Below are 26,525 nucleotides of genomic sequence, written 5' to 3' on the forward strand. Positions count from 1 at the left end.
CAAACAAGAATTCTCTTTATATAGCCAATATATCCAGAGATCATAGTTTTTGCTGTGGCTTTGTCCATTCTGAGCCTTCATTACCAAGAACTTCAGTCAGTATGTCATTATAAAAAATATCCTGTCAGCAGCAATTTTATATTTCTCAACAAGTCTGAAATGCCCTCAGTATTTTAGAAATTTCTTGAGAATTCATAGTTTAATCAACTAAAAACCTTAAAATTATACTGAATACATATCATGTGCAAAGTGGCCAAAATTTTTTACTCAAACCAAAAGTGGGGAAAACAAAGCGAACGAACAAAGCGAATTAGTTTTTTCAGATTTTTTTGGGCATAAGATCAGAAGAGAAAACAACTCTCAAGTTATTTTGGGTCCAGGCTTCAAAGTGTTAGAAATTAAAAACACAGTATTATTATATGAGCAGTTTTGGTAGCTCTACTAAAACTAGGCAAATGGGCACACAACTACCACTTGATTTATCAGCATTTTATATGAAAAATTCTCCTTCTGCAGGTCACTGACGGATTTAACCCCCTCCATCGAGCATTCAGTATATCTTTAGTTCCAGCTGATAACCAACTTCCTGTGCTAATGATACAGCCAATCAGATTAAGAGAGAAGGGCTCAGTTTATATAACACCCAATCAACTGACAGCTAGAGACAGCGATACAAGATCAGATAAAATTGTATTCAGCATCACGCAGGTAAACTTAAAGTATTACGAAATGGAAACTGTTATACTAAGCCAAGTAAAACCTGTAGGCTTTACTTTACAGCCTCTAAGTCTAAGCCATTGAGTATATTGGGGAGACAATTCACAATTTTAAAATTTATCAAATTTGGTTAATTTAGAGTAACACAAGCTGATTTATGTTTTTGTTTGCTATTTCAGCCATTTTGAGAATGGCTGAAACCTACTTGCTTAGATTTGTCATCGAATCGAAAAGATAAATTATAAAGAATTACAGAATTACCAATACAACTGGTTTTGCTAGTTAATTACCACACTTAGTATTGGTCTAAGCCATACTACTAATGCCAGTTCTAAATTTCACCAATATGCTTATAGTTGTTTTGGCCATACTACCTGCATCACTACTTAAAGTCATCCTCTCAGTCTTATGCTTCATATTAGGCACCACTGTTTGGATCGGTTCAACGCTCTGGAGCCGAAGTATCTCGCTTCACTCAAAATGATCTTGAAAATGGGAGGATTACTTACGTTCACACTGGTCCTGAGGCTTCTGACGGGCAGATAGTAGAGGATAGTTTCAAGGTTAAGGTCACTGATGGGACTCACAGCCGTTTCTATGTATATCCTAACATGACCAGCAGTACCAAGCGCTCACAATTAGTAAGATTCTATCTTAATCATAGCTATACTTATTAATATATGTAAATTTCAACATCTGTCATTCGGTGTGTCTAGCTATAGCTATTAGCTATCTAGGAATGAAAGATTCGCTTTTTGCTAGATTTCTTCTCGAAACCTCCTGGTTCACCAGTCGATAATCTAATCAATTGAGCTACGTAAGATGCAATGAATTCAATAGGCGATATGAGTCGTTATTAGGTTAAAATATGCGTAGCACTCTGCGTCACAACATCACTAAAGCTTGCTCTCATAGCTCTAGTTAGAAATTTAGCAATATAGATAATAACTTACTCAAATTAGTCATTGGCAATGTGCCAGGCTAATGGCATGTAGCAGGCAACTACATTACCTGCCACTATTTATAAACTGTTTTTTAATGCTCGTGGAACGCCGGTCGTTCGGCTAGTCTTAACCCAAACGCAGTCTTTGAATGGCAAAAGGAGCTAGTGCTTGTTAAGTTGTATAGCCAATTTGTGCTTGCACCCGTTCAATAAAGATCGCAACAACCTTGCTTTGTAGCTTACTTGTAGTATTAACCAATCAGCATGCAGGACACTTAAAGAGTGTGCATCTGCAAAATGTATAGTGAGTTAGACTGCAGACAGTTAGCTAATGTCAAACTTCATCGCATCAATAAAATATGTCAGAAACTTACTATGCTTTTCTGCCTTCAACATTTGACATGCCGTGGTATTTTAGGTTCGCATACAGATTGCTGCTGTAGACGACAGCGTTCCTCAATTAATTATTAATCGCCCGGCCACAAGTCTTCAACGTTTAGATGGATCAGACGCTTTGTTTTTCACTTTAACCTCAAGAAACCTCAGGGTCACAGATAAAGATACTGCTAGCGAATTTCTAATGTACTGGGTTATAGACAGCCCTTCGGTAGGGCAACTTCTCAAGGGAGGTGCAACCACCAGCATGTGGACGCAAGGTGAGATAACTTTAGTCGGCTGCTCAAACCACATATACATGTAGCTTAAACAATGGCTAGTAATCTTGATTGACACTCTCAGCAACTTTTACAATCTTCTACTATACCTTCTGCTAGACAGCCAGAAAGTTCAAACTTAATTATTCTAACAAGCATCCAAAAGTAATATTTTCAGAATGTTGTTTCAGTAAAATTGACATATAATTTTTGGTATTTGCTTTGCATAACGTGATTGTAGCTTGACTTGCGGTTTATAACCATCAGTTGAACCCACAAATACATTGATCGATGAATGACTGAGTTGGTTTAGGTTGTTTAAAATGGCAGCATACGAAACTTGTGTACTATTAAAGACAACATCAAAGAAACTCCGTTAATTGCAACTTTTGCTGCTTTATTGTAAACACCAAATTTTTGTGTTCTGATTATCCAAAATGCAGACTTCCTTTTGCTTCCTGTATTAAAATGTAGTACCATCTGATCAGGTGAAAACGCTAGCATATTCTTAAGAAATTAGATAGTGAAACCACGATGACATATTAGGTAAATGAATTGCCTCTGAAAGTTCAAGAACAAATAATTTTTACAGTTGCTTTGGCTAACTTTAATAGCTACATTTTAGTGGATGTGGATAACTCTATGATTAGCTATAAACTAAACAGAGGAGCTGATGACACTAGCGACCATTTTACTTTCCGAGTTCAAGACCCTGGCGGTAACGACATTCCATCGACAGTCTTTACTCTCACCTGGTCATACACCAGTTTCAAGTTTGCAACAATAGAAGTGAATGAGACACAGAGATATGCTAATGTTACCATACAGCGCCGAGGTTCACTCGTCAACCCTGCATTTGTCAGTGAGTAACTTTTACTTTGATGAATGATTATTACTGATTTAACAATATGGCTGAGAAATTATCGCTAAAATAACTTTGTTTGACTTTAACTTGTCTGATAACTTGTCTCATGATCAACATCCTTTGAAATCACACTTTACGTTTTGTGAGCTCTGCTGTTTGCTCGTTTTGTAGCGTTAGAAAAAAATATTTTGGCATAAATCATAGTTGAATGAGATAAAATTGCTGAGCTGAACACCGCCTTTTTCTGAACAACTCATAACTTAATCATTGGAGTCTCAGAAATTGTGTTGTCATAATTAGCGACAGTCAGTGTTCATCCAGACACCTCTACAGAACCATCCTTAAACTGGTATTTTACTTCCTATGACTCAGAACAAATATTAACGCAGCAAAGGTCAAGTAACAAATTTAAGAATGACTAGATTTTAAGCTACACTCATTTGACTAATAAAGAACATCTAGATTACCATAGAACACCCGTGTTATTATACCTGGTTCAGACCTATATTTTTGGATAATCAATCAAGCGTTTCAATTTGCACAAGCAGTGGTGTCCACGATTATTTGCGATACAGTAATTTGCAAAGAGAACATGATTTCGAACGAGTTGCATTTTGGTCAGTTTCGAGAAATAATTTGACATCATTACTGGCATCTACCATTTCAATTTATAAAAGATCATGCTTTGCAACAGTCAAAAGAAGATGAACCGTGCTTTCCTGTGGTTACAAAGATTAAATAAAAGGAACTTATATTACTAATATAATTTCCTTTTATTTATCAATTTTCCTGATAATAAACCTATAAATAAATTATGATTTATTTATAAATTGTTTATAAATTATCTATAAATTATTAGTCATAAGCAGGACATTATTATAAATGACAATTCTTGATCAACTATGAAAAGTAATATGACTGACTAGTGACTATGAGAAGTGCATCTATCTGCAGACATTATGTAACAGGCTGTAAATATTAAAATATCGATGTGTGTTGATATATACAGAGTATGTGAGTAATAAAATAGGATAATTGATTGTCTTTCATTTATGAGATTATATTGCATACAATAAATTGCATTTCATCAACAGTGGCAAAATCCTCCATATTTTCACAGGATATAATAACTACAACAAACACATGAAAACAAAAACCGTGCACTGTTAGTATACTAACAAAGTTCATGACTCATCTCTTTTGCGGTGGAGGGACCAAACTACATAAAAGCCTGAAATTACGCGGCACACTCGGTTCACATCAATCTTAGCGTAGCGAACCCACAACTGTGCACGAAAGCGCAGGACAACGCTCGTGCAGAGTGCGTGCAATATTTAACTTCGTCATCCTGTGGTTTTATAGCTTTTTGGGTCATATCAATCGCCCACTTGCATAAGTTTGCATAGCAGAGCGCAGCACCTCGAGTGCCATCACACGCCCTACATATGACATTGGTCTGAACCAGGCCTTAGTCTTATTAATGAACAGGTCTCATATCCCATGTGTTGTCTTTGGTGTCTAATGAAACTCAACTAACTACTAACCAATAATTTGATGCTCTTCTAAGCATTCGGCTCCCTCACCTCCTCATATTCAGACTTTAAAGGTTGACTTGCAACAAATTCACATTACAGTTATTTGGTATTAAGAGATTCACCATGTCTTACTCTGCTGTGTTGTAGGTGCAAAATATGTGGAAATGTGATTACAAGCTTTTAAAAGTTCAAAAACAAACGATTAATCGCCGCCATCACGAAACCGCCGTAGATCAGAATCGTTGACAAACACAATATAAACACATGGAGCACAAATAAACTTGAGAGATCAAATGATTAATTCATGGCTGATGGAAACTATGTTTGATAAGGATTAGACGCACATACACAATTGACATGTGTTCATTTAGTTAGTGGTGATAGTCCAGACAGTCCATAAAATCATGTTGGGAATGGTGTACAGATTATGTTTGTTGTAGGCATCAACGTGCAGGATATTACTACTATGTCAGGAGAAGATTACTCCGATGACTACGCCAAGCAAGTCCAGTTCAACCCTGGAGAAGCGGAAAAAATATGGCAGCTGCCGCTCTTCAATGACCCAAAGTATGAAGACAAGGTTTGTAGTTAGTGAAAAACTACTCACAATACCAGAAGTACTAAAACAGATTAGTAGACAGTTGTAGGTCCCTCAGTTTGGGTTTGTTGCCATTTTATATTAAAAATACTATAAAATTAAGCATTGTTCAAATGTATGAGCTTACAATTTTATGCTCAGGAAAGTTTATAACACTTTTAGCTTTTAATGTTTAGGGTATTTACTCTTACCAGACAAATGCATATGCAGTTTAAAATATTTAACCCAATGCAAAAAGTTTGATTTATTTTAATTTTTAAAAACGTTTTACATTATACATTATAACTATTCACATTAATATACAAAGAATAAAAAATTGATCCACTAAGCAGAAAGAACAATTGTTAAAATTGCCTCATGTACAGAAGTAGGCCAATCTTGTCCAAAACTTTTCAATGACCTAGTTAATTATTGGTATGTTACTGCAATTCTATTATAAAATTTTCAAGCAGCTTACAGATTTTACTAGAATTTATGGCAGCTTACGGAATGCACTAAATAGTAAAGAGTCGTTAGACTTTTTATTGTTATCACTATTATGATTGTCTAGTTTATTCTAGTCTATTGACTAGGGCATACATAGAATAGTGGCTCTTTTACCACAGTTCACTAAAACACAGTTCACTAAAACAATGCTTGTGTGGTAAATATTTCTATGATTTTAAAGCTTGTTTTACTTATGCTTTGTGAATCCGTTTATCTCAATCCTGATACTTACATTGTATATGTGTAAATCATCAATTATTTGACTGGTAATTGTCTCTATGGTAGGAGATGGTTACTCTGCAGTTGTCTGACCCTGTGGGCACAGTATTGGAGCCACATGAATGGACAACTCTTACCATTAATGACCAAGAAGACCAGCCCGTCATAACGTTAGACCTTGGAGATGGTCTAGAAATGGAGGAAGATATTGGGCGGGGTGCAATAAAGGTAGCAGTTGTCAAGGCATTTTTATGTCTATTAGATGCCAGCGATCCATGCAGTTTCCTTTCCTAAAAATTGATGTCAGTCCGGTATAAATTCTTTTTGACTTTAGCTACTCATGTAAGCCTTGTTTTTATGATTTGCTAAGTGTACCTTGCTGCACGTCCCAAACATATTTTCAAGCATGGTAGATAGAAGAGATGTTGATCATTCTAGTTTTTGACTCTAATTCAGCTTGTTTTGTCACTTAAGGTGCTTACCTTTACAATCTTTCTCAAGCATCGCAAGTTACTGAAAATATTTTAGGAATGAGCATGAAACATACAAGCTTGGAAGAGCTGTTTGATAGTCAGTCTAGTTTGTCAAATGTGTTTCTGACTTTTATCATCGGAATGTAGTATTTAGATTTTTGAAATTGAAAAATTTGAGACTTTTTGAAATTCTTGAGACTTGAAAACTACTCAATTTCTGCTGTTAATAAGTCTCAAATAAATAGTCAATAAAGGGAGCAGCCATGACTTAGTGCTTTAGAATTCCTGATCTTCAAAATAAAGGTCAGGCTTGAAGTTTCAAAAAAAGGCGCTAGTGATGGCCAGAATGTCATCCAACCTTATTTACTTTCTGCAACTGGGTATGCCTCCGGTTGTCAAGGTTTCCTTGCCAGTGGGCTCAGACATATTCAGCCATGATAACAGAGCCATTGTTTCTGCAACATTGTTCTTAAAAACATGCACACCGCTTCCACTTGCGGTATGCTAAGCAGACACCATACTCAATCGTCAAGGGATTGCTCCGAGAAGTGAATAAAAGACATAAAAATAAAACCCTAACATTTTATGTTTAGTAAAAAGTTGATACTTTTTTATTCTACAGATGAGAAGAATGGGAGATCCGAGTACTGAAGTCGTAGCTGTATGTAACTTCAAGGAGGGTACGACACGGGGCACAGATCACCCCGCCCTTTATACAGACTTCATTCTAAGATCTAGTGCTGTGAGATTTGCCGCTGACCAAGAGGAGGCCTACTGCTATGTTGACATAGTTGATGACACATATGTTGAACCTGCAGAGCATTTCAACGTCACCATTGAGAAGGTATACGAATAGCAAGCAAGAATGTTTTGGAGACTATTTTTTGTAAAGTTTACATGTATGACTCTCGCTTTACTGCTAGTATTGTTTGTACATGCACATGATGCACATACATGTACATGTATGTGTATCATATTCAGGTATGTGTACTGGTACATGCTCACATGTGCAAGCATCTTGCTTGCGAGGGTCATTTGTGCTTTTGGGTTTGTGAAACATTCACATAGAGTTCTAAATACTTTTTGTTGTCACCAAAGTTGGTCTTAGACCATAGACCTTAGACATCGTTTAGATCTGATTTATTTAAAGCTAAACTCAAACTTTAAACTGATGGCTAAAAAAATTTTGGTGGGACCAATGATTAGACATTTGGACAAACAAAGAATGATTGCTAGCTCATTCTCTTTTGTAAGAAATAATAGTTTCTGAATAAATATGCGGCATAAGATTTTAGCAAATCTAATTGGCGTTTGTTATAGAATTATCACAATGATTAGCATGACAATTACGCTTGAGTTAACAATTATATTAATAGTTTTCCACTTATAAGAATAAGAAAAGCATAAATCTTTCACTTTGAAGTTGTCTTACTTTTCTGAGTTAGGCTTTTAAATGTAGTCGTCATTCACTTATCTAGAGTTTTACATATGTCTATTCTATTTCTTTGTAAAATTGATGATTCGAAGAATAAATTATTTTTACATCATATTTAATAGAATTAACTTTTATTATGGTATAGTGATGTTTCAGCTAAGCCTCCTGAACACATTTGTATATATACAGTAGAATCCCTATTAACTCAAGATATATTTCACTATACTTACATAATTGGGTTTGTTTGACATACTCAATATAGGCTAAGACTGTTAATATTCCTTTTCCTTCACTATTTCCAATATTATTACTAGTCTCATCGGCACAAACTGTAGGTAGAAGGAGGTCTGATAGGTGAACCACGAGAGGCTATGGTAACAATACTGGCAGACATGGCTGATCAACCGAGAATCAGTTTTGAGACGTCTCGATATGAAGTAACCGAAGGTGAGGGCAGTGTGACTGTGACGATAGAGAGAAAGGGAGGGGACATTACGCAACAGTCTCAGGTGCTTCTCATCTCCACAAGGTAATGGTAAATGACATCCTGTCTCAAAGTTATTGTTTTATCAGCAGTATATTCTGTAAATTGAGCTTAAAGATGAACTTACTTGAAATTTTAGTAGATTGTATCAGAAAGTATCAGTATTTTTCTATCATTTGTGATTGTTTTTGATGTTTGAGGTGATCTGACTGCCAGGTTGTTTCTAGATTAAAATTAACAAAATTTGATTACGATTATAACACACAGAAGAAAAATACGTTCGAAATGACATCACTAGTTGATATCATTGTTATAGTTGATATCGGCTATTGCGTTCAAATTGCAGCATTCCACATCTCTTTTCTTTCTGTCTCTTTGCGACTATAGATGTCATAATCACACTTTCACTTGGTCTGAGCATTTTAACTGTGATCAAGTTTTGTCAATTTTAATCTTGAAACATCGTGGCAGTCAGATCACCTCAAACATAAAAAACAATCACAAATTCTAGAAAATATCTATACTTTCTGATAAGATATACTAAAATTTGAGTAAGCTCTCCTCTCATTAATTGATATTAAAAAAAAAGTATTCATATCATTACAGGCGCAGAGTGGATAATGCCGAACCAATGACAGACTATATACCAGTCAGCACTACATTAGTATTTAGTCCTGGAGAAATGAGCAAGCAGGTAGACGTGGTGATACTCGATGACAGAAGCATGCCCATGGTTGAAGGAGCAGAAACATTCCGGTTGACTCTGCGAATACCTGACAATGCAATGCTGTGTAAGTTTTGTTTAGTCGGCTCCGCTGCACCAACTAACTGGCTGGAACGTATAAGTTCATCAGTGGATATCAAAATTGGTGAATCACAGTTTTTGTCTCATTTTCATTAACCTAAATGTACCATAAACATATTAACATGTTTTTAATAAATGTATGAAATATAAATCGAGAGAGCATCTTATGTCTATTATAAAATTTAGTTAATGCCAGTTACTCTACAACGATCCCTGTTGAAACATAAAATGGTGTTATTGCCTTTACATAGAGCTACTGCTTAAATTATATTTTCCAAAACAGCTAGCAATTTTGTATACAATGTTCACTATACCATCCTTGTAATGCCAGTCAGGATATTTTTCACTTGAGTGTACAGAGTACAAATAGTACATAATATAAAAACTACTGAACGTGTCAACAGAGTGAACTAAATGCATATTACTACGATAAGCTATGAGCTCACTCCTACTCCATTTACCTCACACCTCAATAAGTCTATATAAAATACCTTTTCACATTGACAACAGTTTCTAGAAAGAAAATTGCTTGGCTTCATTAATGACATAAAAAGTTTAGCTGTTGCTTTTTCAACCAGCTAACTAGTTATAACAACTAGTCACACTAATTGAAACATTTTGCAGCATTTCGAAACTGATCCATACAATTGACTAAGGTTGTTATTTTGACCCTGATTACAGCTCATCCAAACTCAACAATTATCACCATCAACGATGAACTGGATGTGCCTACATTTGCATTCATTCAGACACGCTACACAGTTGGAGAGACAAATGGTACCTTGAGTCTAACAGTGGCCAGATACGGGGACGCATCAACCACCCAGACTATCCGCTGTGTTACCACTTCAGGCAGCGCGATTGCAGGCCTTGACTTCATCGCTAGAAGTTTTGCATCACCATTATCCGCTGTCACATTTTATTCAGGTGAGCAACTGTGTTGCGATCGGATTCCAACCAAAGAGTTTTGACAAGCTTTCCTTCTGTGAATGTATTTTAAGAAGGCCTTTGGTTTGCCTAGATTTTATTTATTTGCTTACATCTTCAATTTTTTGAGCAAGAGTTTCAATTTTTGTTGTACCATAATGTTGAACACTTGCATACCACTTTTCATGTTTGATTTATAAACAATAGCAATGATTCCTATTTATTTGAAGAACCGTGTAAAGTTGTTTATTTGGACCCAAAAATGTTCTCAAACATCATGTGCTCCATTTACAGGAGAGAAAGAAAAAACCGTAAACTTAACCTTGATAAATGACAGCATTTATGAAGGTGAGGAGACCCTAGACTTGAGTATCTTAACTGATGACAATGCTGAGGACGTACACACAGCAACCGTAACCATTACTGATAGTGAAGACAGTGAGTACTAGTGTTGGCTAGTAAACAGCCAATAATACGTAACTATCAATGAATACTTAGAAATGGTGGCAGGATGTTTTAATCTCTCCATTTCTACTGCCTTCGTTGAGAGTGGCTCAGATCTTAGAAGTTGGAACAGATTTTAATGCTGACATTAACTGGTTGACACCTTCATACTCTCATATCAAATTATAGATATTAGTTGCTCTCAAAATCATTTTCTATTTTGATCGACCTAGCCTTATACATTCACATAACCCCAAGCAGCCATTGCCAGATGGCAAATTTTTATCCACAACTTTAGATCTTTCAAAACTGAACTTGAGATTTTACTTTTGAGTTACACCATCATTATTCTCTCTTGTTAACTGTTAGGCCTAATTTGTATTCAACACTTTTAGAGTTTTTGGTATCTTTATATAAGTTCTATAAGTTTTTGTATAAAACCGCTTATATCGTGGTAATAATTGCAGCTTTATTATAAAAGTATTCATATAATGGCAAAATGTAAAAATAATAAGCTGGGATTTTGGCTCAATGTAGATTTTTAAACTGAAATATTTATTTTAAGTTGTATCATTACTAGTGTTTTTTTACATTTTAGCAGCTTTTCTCAATTTAGACTCTTTGTGTTTCGCTGTTAATAGCTGCTGCCTAGTCCATACATCTTGCCTCAATATGCAACATGTTAGACAATTTTACTCAGCCGCTGATAGTATATAGATACATAGAAATGTATCAAGAATAGATGTATAACTATTGTATGCTATGCACTCTTTTTTCTTGCTAGAACCAACGCTCGGGTTCAGTGAGACCCACATCTATGCATCGGAGCCTACGTCTGACACTGCCAGTTCCTATGCCAAAGTGACAGTACACCGACAAGGGGATCTTAGTCGTGCCTCTATCGTGACAGTATACACAAAGGAAGGGTCGGCAAAGAGCTCCTCTGATTACATTGACAAAACTCAAGGTTATAAAACTCCCAGAAATCAGTTTAACAACCTTTTATGTTTCATGATCTTCAAAAGTGTACTAAATATTTGTTCTATGTAAAAAAGAATTATAGCTAATAATTGTTAAATCATTTTAGAGCTAGAGTTCGGGACCGGTGTAAGGGAGCGCTCTATAGATATACAGATACTGCACGATGGAGAACCAGAGCTAAGAGAAACATTCTTTGTAAGTAATATATTATATATGCAGTACCTGACAGCTCTGTAAATGTAAATGGAATTTTAACTCTTGCTACTTGTAACACTTTGAGAGATTACGATAGATGAAGGATTATAACTAAGGAGTTATATATTTAAATTTTTTTTGGCAAAAATCAATGTTTATAGAATGAAAATTATATTAACAACAAAATATAACTATAATTACATTTATAATTGAATTTAAATATAATTTACAAATATAATATAAACATATTACATTATAATTATGTAATATAATTATATTAACGTAAAATTATATTATCATATTATTATATAATATAAATTTAACTATTTTATAATTTATAATATAATAAATAATTAGAATTGACACACACAGCTTTGATGGCCAGGTATAATAAAATGAACATTTAGTTAAAATCAAATATACGTTATAAAATATAATACAAACTTAATGTATTATAATTATACAATATAATTGTTTTGATACAAAATAATATAATCATATTGGATTAAACATAATATAAATATAATTGTACTTATTATTTATAATAAAATATTTAATGAAATTTAACATACACAACTCTAATAGTCATGCATATTAGCTCTCAGTTTCCTTCTGTAACTGTGGATATGATTCTATGTGCATATAATTTTATGTACAATGATTGAGGCTTATTTGAAAGATAAAAGTAGACAACTCCCAGCTGCTCTTGCAACATATTTTTAGTTTTATGTTTTAGATTACTCTTTAGCCAATGATATCCTACAGCTACTGCTTGAATTGTTAAGCTATTTACTAAAAGTTACTTTACCTACATAGGTCTTTAGCTAAAAACTACTAACTGTTGGCTACTCTATTAACTCAATCAGAAAATCCTTCACAGCCAAGCTTGGACAACACAATATCTTTCTAGGTTCTTCTGTCTTCTGATTCTAACGGAGTTGCTACATTAGGAATCAATCGTTGCTCAGTCTACATAACTGATGAGAACAGTGTGGAAGGATTAGTGTTTCCTGTTGACCCAATTGTTGTTTCCCTCAAAGACTATGACAATCCTCAGACTGCTGGAGACCCAATTAATGGATACCCTCTCATATGCATCACTGTAAGCCTCTCTATTAATCTGAACTCTATTGCTAAAGGTCAAATTTTGAAAATCATTTTTAGCTGCAATGTAAACAAATGACACAATATAACTGTGGTGAAATACAATAGTACAGATGAACATGTCCAATGTGAAATACAAAGGTGTAAGCGTGCTGGCAAATTGCCAGGGCTGACCCTGCGTTGAACACAACGTTTTATCATCTAAGCCAGGGGTGTCAAACTCATTTTCACCGAGGGCCACATCAGTGTAATGGCTGTCCTCAAAGGGCCAGATGTAATTTATAATTGTAATGAAATGTAATCGATTAATATAAAATAACTTAAACTAGTCTTTGATATTAAATAACTCTGACTTTATTACTTAAAGTTGCAAACAGAACAGTTGCACAGCAAAACATGCAGAACACTTGTTTTCGAAAAAAAATCAGAAAAGTTACACAATACCCATCAACATGGGCATACTTTCAGTAAAATCAAAAATTGTGAGCTGCTAAGAACATGAATTTGTTGGCATACACACATTAAATCTGCAAACACTAAATAATTGCAACAGCAGCAACACAAAATCAATATGTAAGCAGCAAAAAATCAAAAAATTATTTGCTATTTGCTGAAACAAAGTTAGACTTGCACCGAAGAAATTACAAAATATACAGTGTTTGACTAAAATTAGTAATTTATTACATACAATACAAAGTTATGAATATTATTTATACATGTACAGTTAGTCATGAACATGAAAATCACGACACTATAATTTCGAATTTTTCCTCGCGAGTATTATCTTCAAAGCATAGCAAATCTACATCCCAATATAACTCAAATAAACTATCATAAAGATGTTTCAAACAATAACATTATGTTCAGTAACTCTGTTCTTGACTTTTCAGACTTCAGCTATCGAGATTGAATGATAACTTTCGTCTGACCACGGTTGACAGCCTAAAAAGTTCATTTTTATTCGAGTGTAACGATTCAAATTGACAAAATTAAAAGTTAGTAAAAACTTTGAAACATTAAAAATAATGTTTCAACTTGATTTATGCAGTCTTTCACTGTCTTACCCTTTCTGAATCCGCATATTTACTTCTGGAGTTGAAAAAAATTGATCGCGAACTATAAATTTTAAAGCGACAGCGATGATTTTCGGTTCAGTTAGATGTCGCAATGGGCGTAGTAATTTAGTTATAACTTTTGCCAGAGAGATCATTGAGATATATATGTACGTTTGTTTGATTGGCCAGAAAAAAAGTTTCTGACTAATCAAAATTATTCTTATGTAATGTAAAAATAATAACACAAGGAATAGATAAATTTTAGAGGCAAGATAACTCGCGTTGGTGTGCCTAGCAACGTTATAAATACGGGAGATGAGTCTCGTGCGAATGAGTAATTAAGCCCTCGCGGGCCACATAAAATGAGGTGGCGGGCCACATGTGGCCCGCGGGCCATGTGTTTGACACCTGTGATCTAAGCTTTCACTGCGGCTCTTACACTTTCATTGCTGGTTTAGTAAATATCCAAAACAAATAACAAACTATAAAGATTGGAGGCATTACAAATAGAATGGATATCGTCGAATTGGTTTTTTGAAGAGCTAATAAGTATACAATTATTTGTTTCTTTTTTTTACTTCCTCTACATGTACGTGCATACAAAACACATTGTAACTTTCAGCTGACGCAATTAAGACTATGTTTCCAACTTTTATTTTTATATTTTGTGTGTTTGGTTAAGTAACACTTTTTAACAGTCCCACCTTACAAGTACATCAATGTATTTTCTCGCTATTTTAGTCTTGGGGGTTAGTCGATCAAGAAATTTAACAATTGAGTTTAGATCGATATTGGTTTCCTTGAACAAACTTAACCAGTGAAGATTTATGCCAAAACATTCCAGTTTGCTAGAATAAGCGTGGTCTAATAGGTTTTTTACTTTGATTAAGCACAATTTGATGAATCAGTAATATTCTTCCTCTTACACTGTGGTAGATATCTTAACGGTGCTGTCTTATGTAGCCGTGTGATGAGAGACATCCTGAGTACAGCCGCACTAAGATGGTATGTGACAGTGAAGGGATAGACAACTCTCTAACTCAATACAGGTGGAAGGTTGGAGAGCCTGTAGGGCGGGATGGTCAAGCAATGGATATGCAGACAGCGACCAGTAACACTTTTATATCTACGACTCAGTGGCGCACCCTAGAGAGTATATATTTTGGTCCAGGTATAAATATCTACTACCAGTACTGTAGTTAAAAAGTATTCTTGTTTATTGAAGCTCGAACTCACTATCATTATATCATCAATTAGTTTCTTAGTTTGGTTACAATCACCTGCTTAGCTTGACTAATACTCGCTCACCTACCCTGATCATTATCCACTCACTTGCTTGGCATGAGCACTCACCTGTCTGGTCTAGTCACGGTCTTCCCGCCTATCTTGATCATCACCTGCTTGTCTAGCCTGATCTCGGAACTATCTGCCTAGCCTTATCACCATCATCCTTCTGCATACTATTATAACTACTCGACTGTCAGCCTCATGACCGCCCATTTGTCTGGACTGGTCACAACACATCTGCTTAGCTGATTACTGCCACCTGAATGGCCTGTTCGATCCTCACCTGTCAAGGTTGGCATTGGCCTTTTTCACTTATGCCATGTTTATGCGCATCAATAGTTTCATAAAAAAATGTTATTATTTGTAGGCTCAGGTTTCCTGAGAAACACAAGATTTTTCAATGGTTTTAATAAACTGCTGTACTTTGTTAAAAGTACTAGAACCTATTCACAATTTCTTCTTTAAATATAACTTCCCAAATACAACTAGTACCTTTATTTTGACAGTTTTACCCAGATATGTAATTTGATTATGAATACATTACCTTATTTGAAGTCTCCAAAGAAACTTACCATCAGTGCATTTGAAATTTTAAATGGCTTTATATGCTCTGCCTTTCATTATTAGGATATGTATGTTTTAGCAATAACCTCTCTTTTCATTATCTCAGGCGACTAGTGTATGCTGTATTGCTTTTCGCTTAGACCAATTTTGTGCCTATAGGACTAGAGTGACGACGCTGAAAATTTAAGTTTGAGCTCTTTTTAAACAGGTTCTCGTGTCCAGTGCATGGCTACAGCTAGTAGCAGCTCAACCAACCAAGGTCTAGAAAGAGAGAGTCCAATCGTAACGGTTAGCATCTCTGAAGGAATATGCAAACCGCAGAGAGCAGGCTTCTCTGGTGGTGAACCTTACCTCACCAAGATTAAATATCTAGGTAAGCTTCTATCTCACTACATGATCTTTTTAACATCCCAGTAGATATTTCTTTTGGTATACTGAAGACAAACAAATGGGTGACAACTCCAAATTGCGTGTGTTGACAACTTTTAGTTTAGACAAAAATTGATTTTTTCCACCGTGTCTAAAGTAATTATTTTTTTAGGCTCAGATCATAAGAAGTATGCTGACCATTTGAAGCTCTCAGTCTCGATACCTCATAGGGATGGAATGCTGCCGACAATCTCTACGGAGCAGTTAACTAACTTTGAGTACATGCTTTCTCCGTCCGCTGCTAGAGTCGGGCTGCACAGGTTGGTTTTAGGCAGATGTTAGATATAGTTTGTGCCTGAATTTTCAGGTTTTATTCTCAGGTTAAGTCATGCAATCCTCCTTAGCTATCCGCTATTTTACGAGTTGCCTGTAGACCTTTTGTACAGAGTGACTTTAGTTTTTATTAAAATATTTACCGAAAAAAATATTGGTGATAACGTCTTATGCTACAGTTAAACCTAGACTTCATCTTGCTGTATGAACTTTTGATATAACATAAAAGTGGACCAAGTATTTGACCAAAGACCAATATTTCTTTCTATTATATGGCATCTGAAGTTTTTTTAAAATGAATTAGAACATAAAATTAAAAAATAAACACAAACACTGTATAATTGACAAAGATATATATCAGATAAAGCAGTTTAAAGTAGACCTAATGCAAGTTATAGTAACTTATACCTCATAGCTTTATTGCCTTCTCTATCTCGGAACCTATGCATTGTTGAACCTTCTTTTTTATTATCCTGTCTCTACAGTAAATCACTAATAAAAACTACTTCTTATTTACTACTGTTTACATTTTAGTTGGGCTTCGTTTATATAATTTGATTATTTACATTTAGTTTTTTGCAATTTAATATAATGCATTTGCTTTAATAATGTATATAGTTGCCTGAAACATTTATCATTAAATTTTTAATCTGGAAAGTGAATTCAATGAAATAAATCTCATTCTTATAATCACCTTTGTTCCAAAATTTAATGGTTTTAAAAAGCAACAAAAATGAAATAGGTCAATTAAATATGTTGAGGCTTGACTGTATACCACTCTGGTCTACAGGCTTTAAGCTCTACAGACAAAACAAACATGTTGCTATTACTTCAACCTTTAAAGAAGTTTAGCGGATTTATTAATTTTTTTAAAATATGAAGCGTAGGTGCGGCTCAACATGGGGAAATAAATCCCTACTTCAACAAGTTTCGACATGTAGTTTGTTTATTTGCAACCCCTTCCATTGTTATTATGTAGGGTCATTGTAGGCTGACTCTTTTCCGCTCAAAGTGTTACTGTGTTTGGGTCACACACGACTATCAGGGTCATACAAGGTCATGTAAGGTCATGCAAATCCAATCAAAGCCTTGGCAACCTAGTCTTGCTAGTTGGGACAGCGAATTTTTAATCTGCTAAGGTCAACAGATACGCTTGGTTGCACTTTGGTGTGCAATGATGGAAATTGTTTCAAAAGACTTAATATTTATAGGAAAATTATTCCTATAGCAATATTATGAAGTATCAGCAAATTTTTCTCAGGTCTGAACTACGATTTACGATTTCAGATGCTCCAACCTGGTGCGAGGTATAGAGAATACCTTAAACATCGGCTGGAGAGAAAACAAAAGAGCTGACGAAGCATTCTTACCGTATCAGCATGACCGAACGATTCGTGGAGAGTCAGCTGTGAGGTTCTACAGCAACTTGGATCTTGAGAACTGTGTCTGGGAGTTTGATGGTTTGTTTAAGATGCATGAGCTGGTCAACACGTGTGGAGCTAGCGTAGAGACGAATGGACAGGTGAGACCTTGTTTATGAATAGAAAACTCCTGAGTCCAACTTCAAAATACAAAGTTAAATTTTTCCAATAATTTCTTCATGTATCAAAATTATCGCGTGTTTAAGAACATATCTCTATAATAATACATTGTATTTTGTTTACTTCCTTCTAAAGTCTTAATAGCTATATATTTTATATAATTAAAGAGTTAAAACAAATGTATTTTATAACACTTATGCAGAACACTAAATTTAAAGGCATACATTGTGTTTAGCAACTAAATTAATAAGCATTAATTAAAAAAGGACTTTTATTTTTTACTTTACTCAAGAAACATGTGACAGGAAGTGTATGATTATCAGAACATCAATTTTCTATTCTGCTGCTGGAATTTGATAGACATAGACTGCTGGAAAGAAATGAGCTATGTAGCTTACTCTAACTTACTCTAGCATGGTTTAAATTAGGTTAATTTATGGTTTTTCAGTTTTTTCACATTCTACAGTATGTCTAATTTTCATCAGCTCTTTTGCTTTTTCTTACAGAGCCGTGATGTTTTAAAAAGGTTAAAATATTGTGTGTTACAAATTATTTGTATGGTGAATATTTGCTCTAACTTTACAACTGATGTTAAAAAATTTCATACATTGAGATCATAAACCGAGGTTTCATTGTATATGACTCACAGATGTTTCTATTTAAGCAGTCATGATCGATCTTTTTATTTTTCAACATAAAGCCTCTTAAAAGTGTTGCAGACAATTAGTACTTAATTGTGACAAAAAGCATTCTAATTGTTGTATTGTTGATGTCAAACTTTGTCAGTTACCTATCTTGCCTGCTGTTTCGTCAGAGACACCTGTTGGTTTTGCTGTCGGCGTCTCTAACATCCTTTTTAAAATATCACATACAGGTGCAAGACCTCACAAAATCCTACTTGTCTCTGCTCATACCTATCTACGTTTCATACGTGTTCCACTCACCATCTGCCCCTGGAGGGTGGCTTCACTACGACCTTAGCAGCAACCAAAGAGTGACATTTGTTTATGACACCCAGCTGTTGTCTAATCGCGGCATATCTAATGTGCAAGCTGATGACAGCCAGAACAGGTTGGCACACTATTATTAGAATTATAATCTTCCAGTTTGTTCCAATTATTAAAACTATATAAACATTCATAAGTTTATTTAAAAATAGGAATTTATTGAAAACCTCACCTGAATGTTTCTGTTTGATGATTTTAATTAATTTGATAAGTGACTTGTAGGTTTGCAAAACCCTCCAAAAATGGTTGGAGGGTTAATGTTTTTTTATGTAAGCAGATGGTAATAAACTATAGATGCGATAATGTACACATAAATATACAAACACTTTTTTGATCACTCTTCTGCATTACTTTCGATTAGTGAAAACGTGCTTGTGCGTGCAATTTTCGCTGGTGGTGTTGAAGTCTTTTGTCTCTGCAGTATCTAAATACATGTTACTATATACTCTTTATTGGTCAAATACTACACCAAAGTAGACTCAAATTCTTTGCTCTTCACTATTTCTAGGGATATTTCTGGCAGACTGTATCTGCACTCGGTAAAGATTCAAGAACGAGGCCATTTAGCAGTAGAATTTCAGACTGAAACTGAGTTTTACGGAATGTTTGTACTCAAGAAGGGCTCAGCTCAGTCTACAGTGACTTCGCACGACCATCTTCAGTTGACCTTTGACCTCACACTCACTAAGTCCGACAGAACTTTTGACAACCCTAAGCAAATGTGGCAGTTCGTGTCTGACAGTGCAGTAAGTTGTGTTTTCTGGTTTTCCACCAGCTGGAGTTGTTAGACTGTTAGAGCATTCTGGGAAGTTAGTATTTAGGGAAGTTCAGATTTGATTTTTGACAGGTCAAACTTGTCATAATATAAGGATCACTTTAGACAGTCAATAGCTTTTGGAATGTTTCTAGTTGATGTCAAGAAATCTCATTCTTTAGCTTTTTCAAAGTCTTTAACTTGTAAACCTTTTAAGAAGGGGCGGGATGGGGCTTCTTCGTCTTAAAACGAAAGAGCAATTAATCTATTAGTGAATGATTATTGTAACAGCTAATGCATAATGAAAGTTTTATTAGCAGGATACAAAAAATTCGTTTCATCTGATAAACGAAATGATCACTTATTTTTACACTTTAAATATTCTCAGTGCAGCAATTGATTGATATTGACATGTTTACTAATGTCAAACAGGAGGGAGAGTTTATAAGTTGTTTTATTTTGATTTTATTAAGTATCAACCATTTTTGCGTAATCATCTTTCTAGCTAGCTTTATTTCGACCTCTTTTGCACAGGTACAAGACTATACAGGAAGCTACTTGGTAACTCTTATACCCTGCACTGTTGCCAATGATGTAGCTTACTCTCGAAGGGCGGATTGTCAACCTCAAAGTTCCCTTACTTTCCAGCTTGACATTGAGCTTCAGCAGGTGTCAGATCCAGTTTCTGAAGTTTTTAGCCTCAACTCTGAGCTAACTCTAACTCGCAACAGGCGGTCCTGGCTAACTAACAACAGGACTGGAGAGGTGAGAAACTTTTAAAAGTGTCTCCTTACGAAGTCTGGATACTTGCCTATTAGCTGCCGTTTTTTAACTTGAAATAAACTAGCTTGGCAAAAGCATTTAAAAAACGCTAAATGATTAGAACAATACAATTAAATGATCAAACTGCAACACTCAATTTGGTAGTATGTTAGCAACGCCTTTAGAAACAAACACACTTGTACAAACAGCAACCTCAAGCACTTTTCATGACTGAAAATACCTATTGCTAATGTACTTTTGCATACACAGACTAAGGCGATAACTCATGGCCTCTCTGTATCTTAAAGTTCTATACCATCCAATATTTTGCTTGGCCTATCGACTTACAAGCTTATTTAGCTTAGGCTCATATAACTGGGGAGCTTCATCAAAAATTATTGAATGTATACTTTCTATAGTGAAGACATAAAAGAGTTTGCTGTCCATATGTTGACCATTGTACGTGATTATTTGAAACAAAGTGTAAAGTAAAAGGATGTACTTGTCCACAAACATCAACTAATCGTTTTCATGTTCTATTTAATGAAGAATAAGTATTCTGCAAACAAAAGCACAAGATCAATGTATAGGGCTCACTGACAGCACTAGATCAATGTATAGGGCTCACTGACAGCACTAGATCAATGTATAGGGCTCACTGACAGCACTAGATCAATGTATAGAGCTCACTGACAGCATTAGATCAGTGTATAGGGCTCACTGACAGCACTAGATCAATGTATAGAGCTCACTGACAGCACTAGATCAGTGTATAGAGCTGATTGTATTTAACTGTTCACTGTTTGTCGATAAAAGAATATTTTACTAGTTTAAATCAGTAATGTTACAACCCTAGCACCTAACTACGAGTGTCTAAAACATCCACTAGCTTTCACTTGACACAACCATTTGAGTGACACGTTTGCCTGCTTTTTAAAACTGAATGATTGAGCTTTTACAAACTTCTTTCTAGCTAAAAGAGCGCAAGGTGAGTGTAGATATACACATCTAAAGGCTTATAGTGTTTGTAGATGACACACAACCTTACTAACAACAGTGTAGTGACTGGAGTGCACTAGTATCCTCATTAGTAGTCATAGAAATTTATTTCTACTCGGCATGCATGCCATAACCGCACTCACTAATTTAATTCACTCATTTATGAGCATTGCAGTGGCTTTCTAATTCAGTTTCTAATTTGATACAACTTACAGCATGCTCGTATGTAGAATTGTCACCACATTGTGATTTTGTCAGCTTTTTGATTATACAATGTAAAAAGCCTGTTTTTACTCGCAAAGTAAATGTCTAACGAAAAATATTTTGGGTTCAAAGAACATCAGCTTTTCAGCATTTTAAATCAGTTAGTTAATGAAAGAAATTAATAAGGGATGGCTTATGGATTTTTTACAGGATCTGTCTGATGTAGCATTTCATAGTGGAGAGAAGATTTATGGCAGAGTTGACACACGTCATTTACAAGAAACAGATTATGTGTCTGATGTTCTAGTGGACAAGGTGAGTCGTTTTAAGTTAGTTATTGTAATAAAATCAACTTAAATGCAGCAACATGCACTTATGTATTTGTATCTATGATATATTCAAATACCTGCTGAGAGCCAATGCAGCATATTACTCTACTCCTGACAGGTTTTTGTCTGCTCTGGTAAAGATGGGTTCGTACCAAAATACAAGCCAGACTCAAAGAAATATGGCTGCGCTGCTGAATCTGGAAGCCTGCAGGCTCAATATAAAATATTGGTAAGAAAATTGATTATGTTAAAAACCTAAACTGTGTTGAAAAACTGGAGCTAATTGACAGACCTTAAGATTTGAACTGCTATTTTCTGTACTGCTCAAGTCTTGGAGCAGTTGCGAATCATAAATTATATGGTTAACAACAAGTTCTTATCACATGACTATACAGTCATACCTTGATGTACGAGTGCCCCAACACTCGAAAAATCAAAATACAAATAAGATATTGTCCAAGTTTCTGCCTTGAGATATCAGAAATGAGCTAGCTGGTTCTCGGTGGCCACTAAATGACCAAGTATGCAAGAGGCTGTTTTCAAGAACAGCATCTGATCTTTCTCGTCGAATCAGCTTGAAAAGTTTTAAAAAGGTCGGCTAAACATTATAGTAAAACAAAGCAAAATGTTAAGCCCGAAATGGGTAATAAAAAATTAAGACGAAAACAAAACCAAAATTTAGCGAAAATTAACCTAACCCTTACTTTTCAGTGCATGTTAAATAAGCTATATTAATTTGAGTTAAATTCAAAGTTTATGTAATGTTATGCAGTGTCGCAAAAGTCTAGTGTGCTTTCTCTCACAACACTGTTAGCAACTACATGTATGTCTATCTCTAGGGTAAGAGCTCTATACAGTACTGTACATAATGTTACATTTCATTGCAGATCATAACTACTATATACATGTAGATACTTATTATTTTGTGAGAATAGACGTTCAATTACAATAATTAAAAAATATGTTTTTCTATTGTAGTAATGTTTTTAGGCGGTTTTTTGTAGTACCAGAACTCATTAAGCTCGTACATCCAAGTATGACTGTACATTATTATGAATGTTATATAAGTATTATATAGGTATTATAGATGTTCTCACTTATAGTGTACATTGTATACATTTGCAGGTAAAGGTAAATACCTCAAATAGACTAAGTGCACTATAGATAATTAATCATCCACCAAAAGTGACATCTCATAAATTCCCTCCGCTAAGAAATTTCTAAAATGTAGATCGTACTTTCTCCTACTTGAGCATACGCTGTGCTATAGTGATTGTTTTATTGATGAAATATGACTGCAGGATAAAGACTCACCAGAACTAGTGACAAAGGAGTTAAATGGTGTGCCTTTCAATGCCAAGTTTGCCGCTCAGGACAATCGAGGGAAGCAAATATATAACATGCCTGGAACTGATGGATTTATGTTTGACAGCAAGCCTCTCAATTCAGTATGTTGCCTTTGTTAAATTGTACTCCGCATTATAATTGACAATTGATAGCTGGTACCCTATTAATTCTGTTTTAAAGATGACATTTCATACCTTATATATATTATAGTATTTCTAAGGTGACACAATATGGTAGCTTCATATAGGCAGTGATTTAGAACTAATTAATTATAAACTACTGCTCGCAAAATAACACTTTATAGCCAACGGTTCATAGATTATTGATGCTTAATGTTAGATACTAGAAGACTGATACTTCATACATTTTTATAGAAGCCACAATGCATAAACGTTAAAGTTGTTAATTCATGGCTACCATTCACTAACTGACATATATGACTGTCACTTCTAAATGACACTTCTCAAATGATACTTCTCATGAGTAACTTGTCGATGACACTTCTCAATGACACTTCTCAATGAAACCTCTCGTTGACACTTCTCAATAAAACTTTTCCAATGACACTTCTTGATGACACTCAACAGTTGACATGTTATGGCGAACAGTTTATAGGCGACGCTTTTACGTATAGAGCTAGTAGAAAGACGCTATTTGATAGGTTAACGAATAAAAATTTTGAATGAATGAATCTTTTGAGCCAAAATTCTATCACTTCATCTGATTGATATTATTTGTCCAAACAGGTTACTTAACCAAAATCTTAATTTTTATGCCCATATTCAAGTAAACTGCAATAAACAAAGTGTTTTTAAATATCAACTGGTTTCTCTCTCATTGTAGGCACTTGGCAGAAAGTGGTTTGTTCATGTTATCTATGACGTAGACGCTCTTACCGACCCACTCAAGCTAATGAGGCGGTATCGACGGGCCTCTGTCAGCGACCTATCAGGTATGATGACAGCAGATTATTTTAAAGGCTGTTTGTTTAGCGTAGATGGCAGGTCAAAACTATACCAAGCTTTAGAACTAACAACTTATTTGCCCCTATGTTGTATATCGGTGTAAGACCTCCTTTTTGATTGCTGAGTTCTCAAGAGCTGGTGAAGCGACTTTTGTTCACTTCTTGCTACCTATATACTCACAGGGCACTATGCCCACATTGTTTTATAATTTTTGTAACTCTCTGCTACTTCTGCTACCTCCGACATCAATGTAGCCAGAGCTTCAGCGATCCCCTGCATACATCACCCGTCACCGACTTTTCATTTAAAGTGTAAGCAGTATTGTTCTACACATAATACTTTAAAACATTGACAAGGCAGTCAGCTGCATATTAAGCGAACAATATTAGTACAAGATTAGTACAAAACTTTCTGAAGATTATTGTCATTAGTACATAAAACATCTTGAAGGCGTGAAATTTTGATCTTGTAAATCGTGTGAACCGAGTTTATTGGCTACCACTAATATAGGCTAGTCTTATGGCTGATGCTAAGTTGTGCTTGCCTCTTGAACAAAAATTAGTATTACTTTTTCCTTTTCAAGCTGTAATGAAGTTTTGCGGAACCCTGCATGCATTTTTCTGTTATCAATCATTCCTGAAAACAAGAGTTCATGATCAATGTTACATCGTTAAAAAGAAGCAAAGCATTGCATGTCAGCCCACTGATTTCAATATTTATGGTACAAAAACAATTATCTGCAGCTCAGTTGAAATTTAATATCAGCTCTTGTTAAAGTTTTTGCCACCTAATTAGCATCGTAGTATTTCAAGTAAAACTGGGATATTAAATGTACCGAAGATACATAATGTTGAAAACACAAAAGCACATGACATTTTAAAGCCTTCAAGCTTACACTTTGCCAAAAATCTTTTAATGGCTACAAGCTGATATGTATGTATTTCATTTTCTAAATATAAAATACATTAAAACTTTTATATCACAGTTACGTTTAGATCTTCAGGTAATATTTGCAAGATAGAAATTACATGACAGTTCAACAGATATGTAAAAAACTGTTACTTTATTAACTCAAAGCGCTTTCTATATGTAAACTGGCCTAAACTCGCTGTTTTCTATGTTCCAGTCTGACCAATAACCAATGCTCAGTACGGCGGTAATCAATAGCCAGTATGCCAATTTTCAATGGTCAGTTTTCAGATACTCTGGTAACACACTTGTACTCCCCTCGTATCTGACAGTAACGAGCACGGGCTTGATTATTGCTAGACACCCTTCCTCAAAACGCGGTGAGAAAGTCACTCATGGTGCATTCTGATTGTCTCTTAGGCTTTTTGACATACGTCCCAAAAGTTCAGTATCGATGAGTTCTGTGAGATGACAATTCTCAATTTGTTTGGTATTTTGCAGGAGTAGGACTTGGAAAAGGAACTAACATGGCTTTTTTGTACTTGAGTGAAGCGGAACCATCTACACCTATAAAGACTGGAGAAGTTAAAGAAACTCCTATGTATACATGGATAGCAGCCATTTGTACTGTCGCTACACTGCTTATCGCAGTTGTGACAGCCATCTCCGTGGTAGCTGCCAAAATATTGAAACAACGAAAAAACCGTGCTGAGGCTGAAGACAAGACAGTTGCAGAAGGAGAAGTTATGGTAGTGACAGAAGACAGCGGTGTCGTACGAATGGATGCCACCGTATCTAACAGTGATGTCTAATTGCATTTGACACCTTGAAATTGGTGCTTTTTACAATTTTTACAGCTATGTCCAACCCCAGAGATTGTTTTATGATTTTTAAGTGTACTTTGCACAATAATTTATTTCAGGAAATTTTTTCTTGATGTATAGAATAGATGCACCTTTTATATAAAGTAATAATTGATTTGATCTGTGTAGCCTATTCATAAACACTATTGAACTGTGATCCGTGCCTGCTGTAATTTTTACTGCTGATAAAACAAGCGTATCTCAGGTGATTGCCATATTGTTTTTTACGGCCATGTATATATAAACCATTTATGTAATCTTACAATTTATTTATATAACTTAACATTGGTAATGTTATGTCACACTACGTTTGCATTTATAGTATGATTGTGATAAAGCTTCTAGAAAATACAATGTGCCACACGAAGAAATG

General features: G+C 35.1%; 1 protein-coding gene across 1 annotated transcript in view; it reads left to right on the top strand.

Moving 5' to 3' along the window:
- LOC137407202 (extracellular matrix protein 3-like) overlaps window positions 1–26,518 on the top strand; it is a 98,869-nt gene extending 72,351 nt beyond the window's left edge. Inside the window, exons 24-49 of the mRNA XM_068093804.1 lie at window positions 517–708; window positions 1,140–1,358; window positions 2,079–2,316; window positions 2,939–3,175; window positions 5,154–5,293; window positions 6,083–6,244; window positions 7,112–7,333; window positions 8,260–8,453; window positions 9,015–9,199; window positions 9,895–10,140; window positions 10,435–10,578; window positions 11,369–11,551; window positions 11,672–11,760; window positions 12,671–12,862; window positions 14,883–15,090; window positions 15,979–16,143; window positions 16,312–16,459; window positions 17,760–17,994; window positions 18,888–19,084; window positions 19,529–19,766; window positions 20,309–20,539; window positions 21,950–22,054; window positions 22,187–22,297; window positions 23,370–23,516; window positions 24,259–24,367; window positions 25,791–26,518. Coding sequence (XP_067949905.1) covers window positions 517–708; window positions 1,140–1,358; window positions 2,079–2,316; window positions 2,939–3,175; window positions 5,154–5,293; window positions 6,083–6,244; window positions 7,112–7,333; window positions 8,260–8,453; window positions 9,015–9,199; window positions 9,895–10,140; window positions 10,435–10,578; window positions 11,369–11,551; window positions 11,672–11,760; window positions 12,671–12,862; window positions 14,883–15,090; window positions 15,979–16,143; window positions 16,312–16,459; window positions 17,760–17,994; window positions 18,888–19,084; window positions 19,529–19,766; window positions 20,309–20,539; window positions 21,950–22,054; window positions 22,187–22,297; window positions 23,370–23,516; window positions 24,259–24,367; window positions 25,791–26,101 — 4,848 coding nt within the window. The 3' untranslated portion in view covers window positions 26,102–26,518. The remainder of the gene's footprint in view (window positions 1–516; window positions 709–1,139; window positions 1,359–2,078; window positions 2,317–2,938; window positions 3,176–5,153; window positions 5,294–6,082; window positions 6,245–7,111; window positions 7,334–8,259; window positions 8,454–9,014; window positions 9,200–9,894; window positions 10,141–10,434; window positions 10,579–11,368; window positions 11,552–11,671; window positions 11,761–12,670; window positions 12,863–14,882; window positions 15,091–15,978; window positions 16,144–16,311; window positions 16,460–17,759; window positions 17,995–18,887; window positions 19,085–19,528; window positions 19,767–20,308; window positions 20,540–21,949; window positions 22,055–22,186; window positions 22,298–23,369; window positions 23,517–24,258; window positions 24,368–25,790) is intronic.
- The last annotated feature ends 7 nt before the right edge of the window (window positions 26,519–26,525 follow it).

The sequence above is a fragment of the Watersipora subatra genome, chromosome 10 (assembly GCF_963576615.1).
Source record: "Watersipora subatra chromosome 10, tzWatSuba1.1, whole genome shotgun sequence".
NCBI classification, from domain to species: domain Eukaryota; kingdom Metazoa; phylum Bryozoa; class Gymnolaemata; order Cheilostomatida; family Watersiporidae; genus Watersipora; species Watersipora subatra.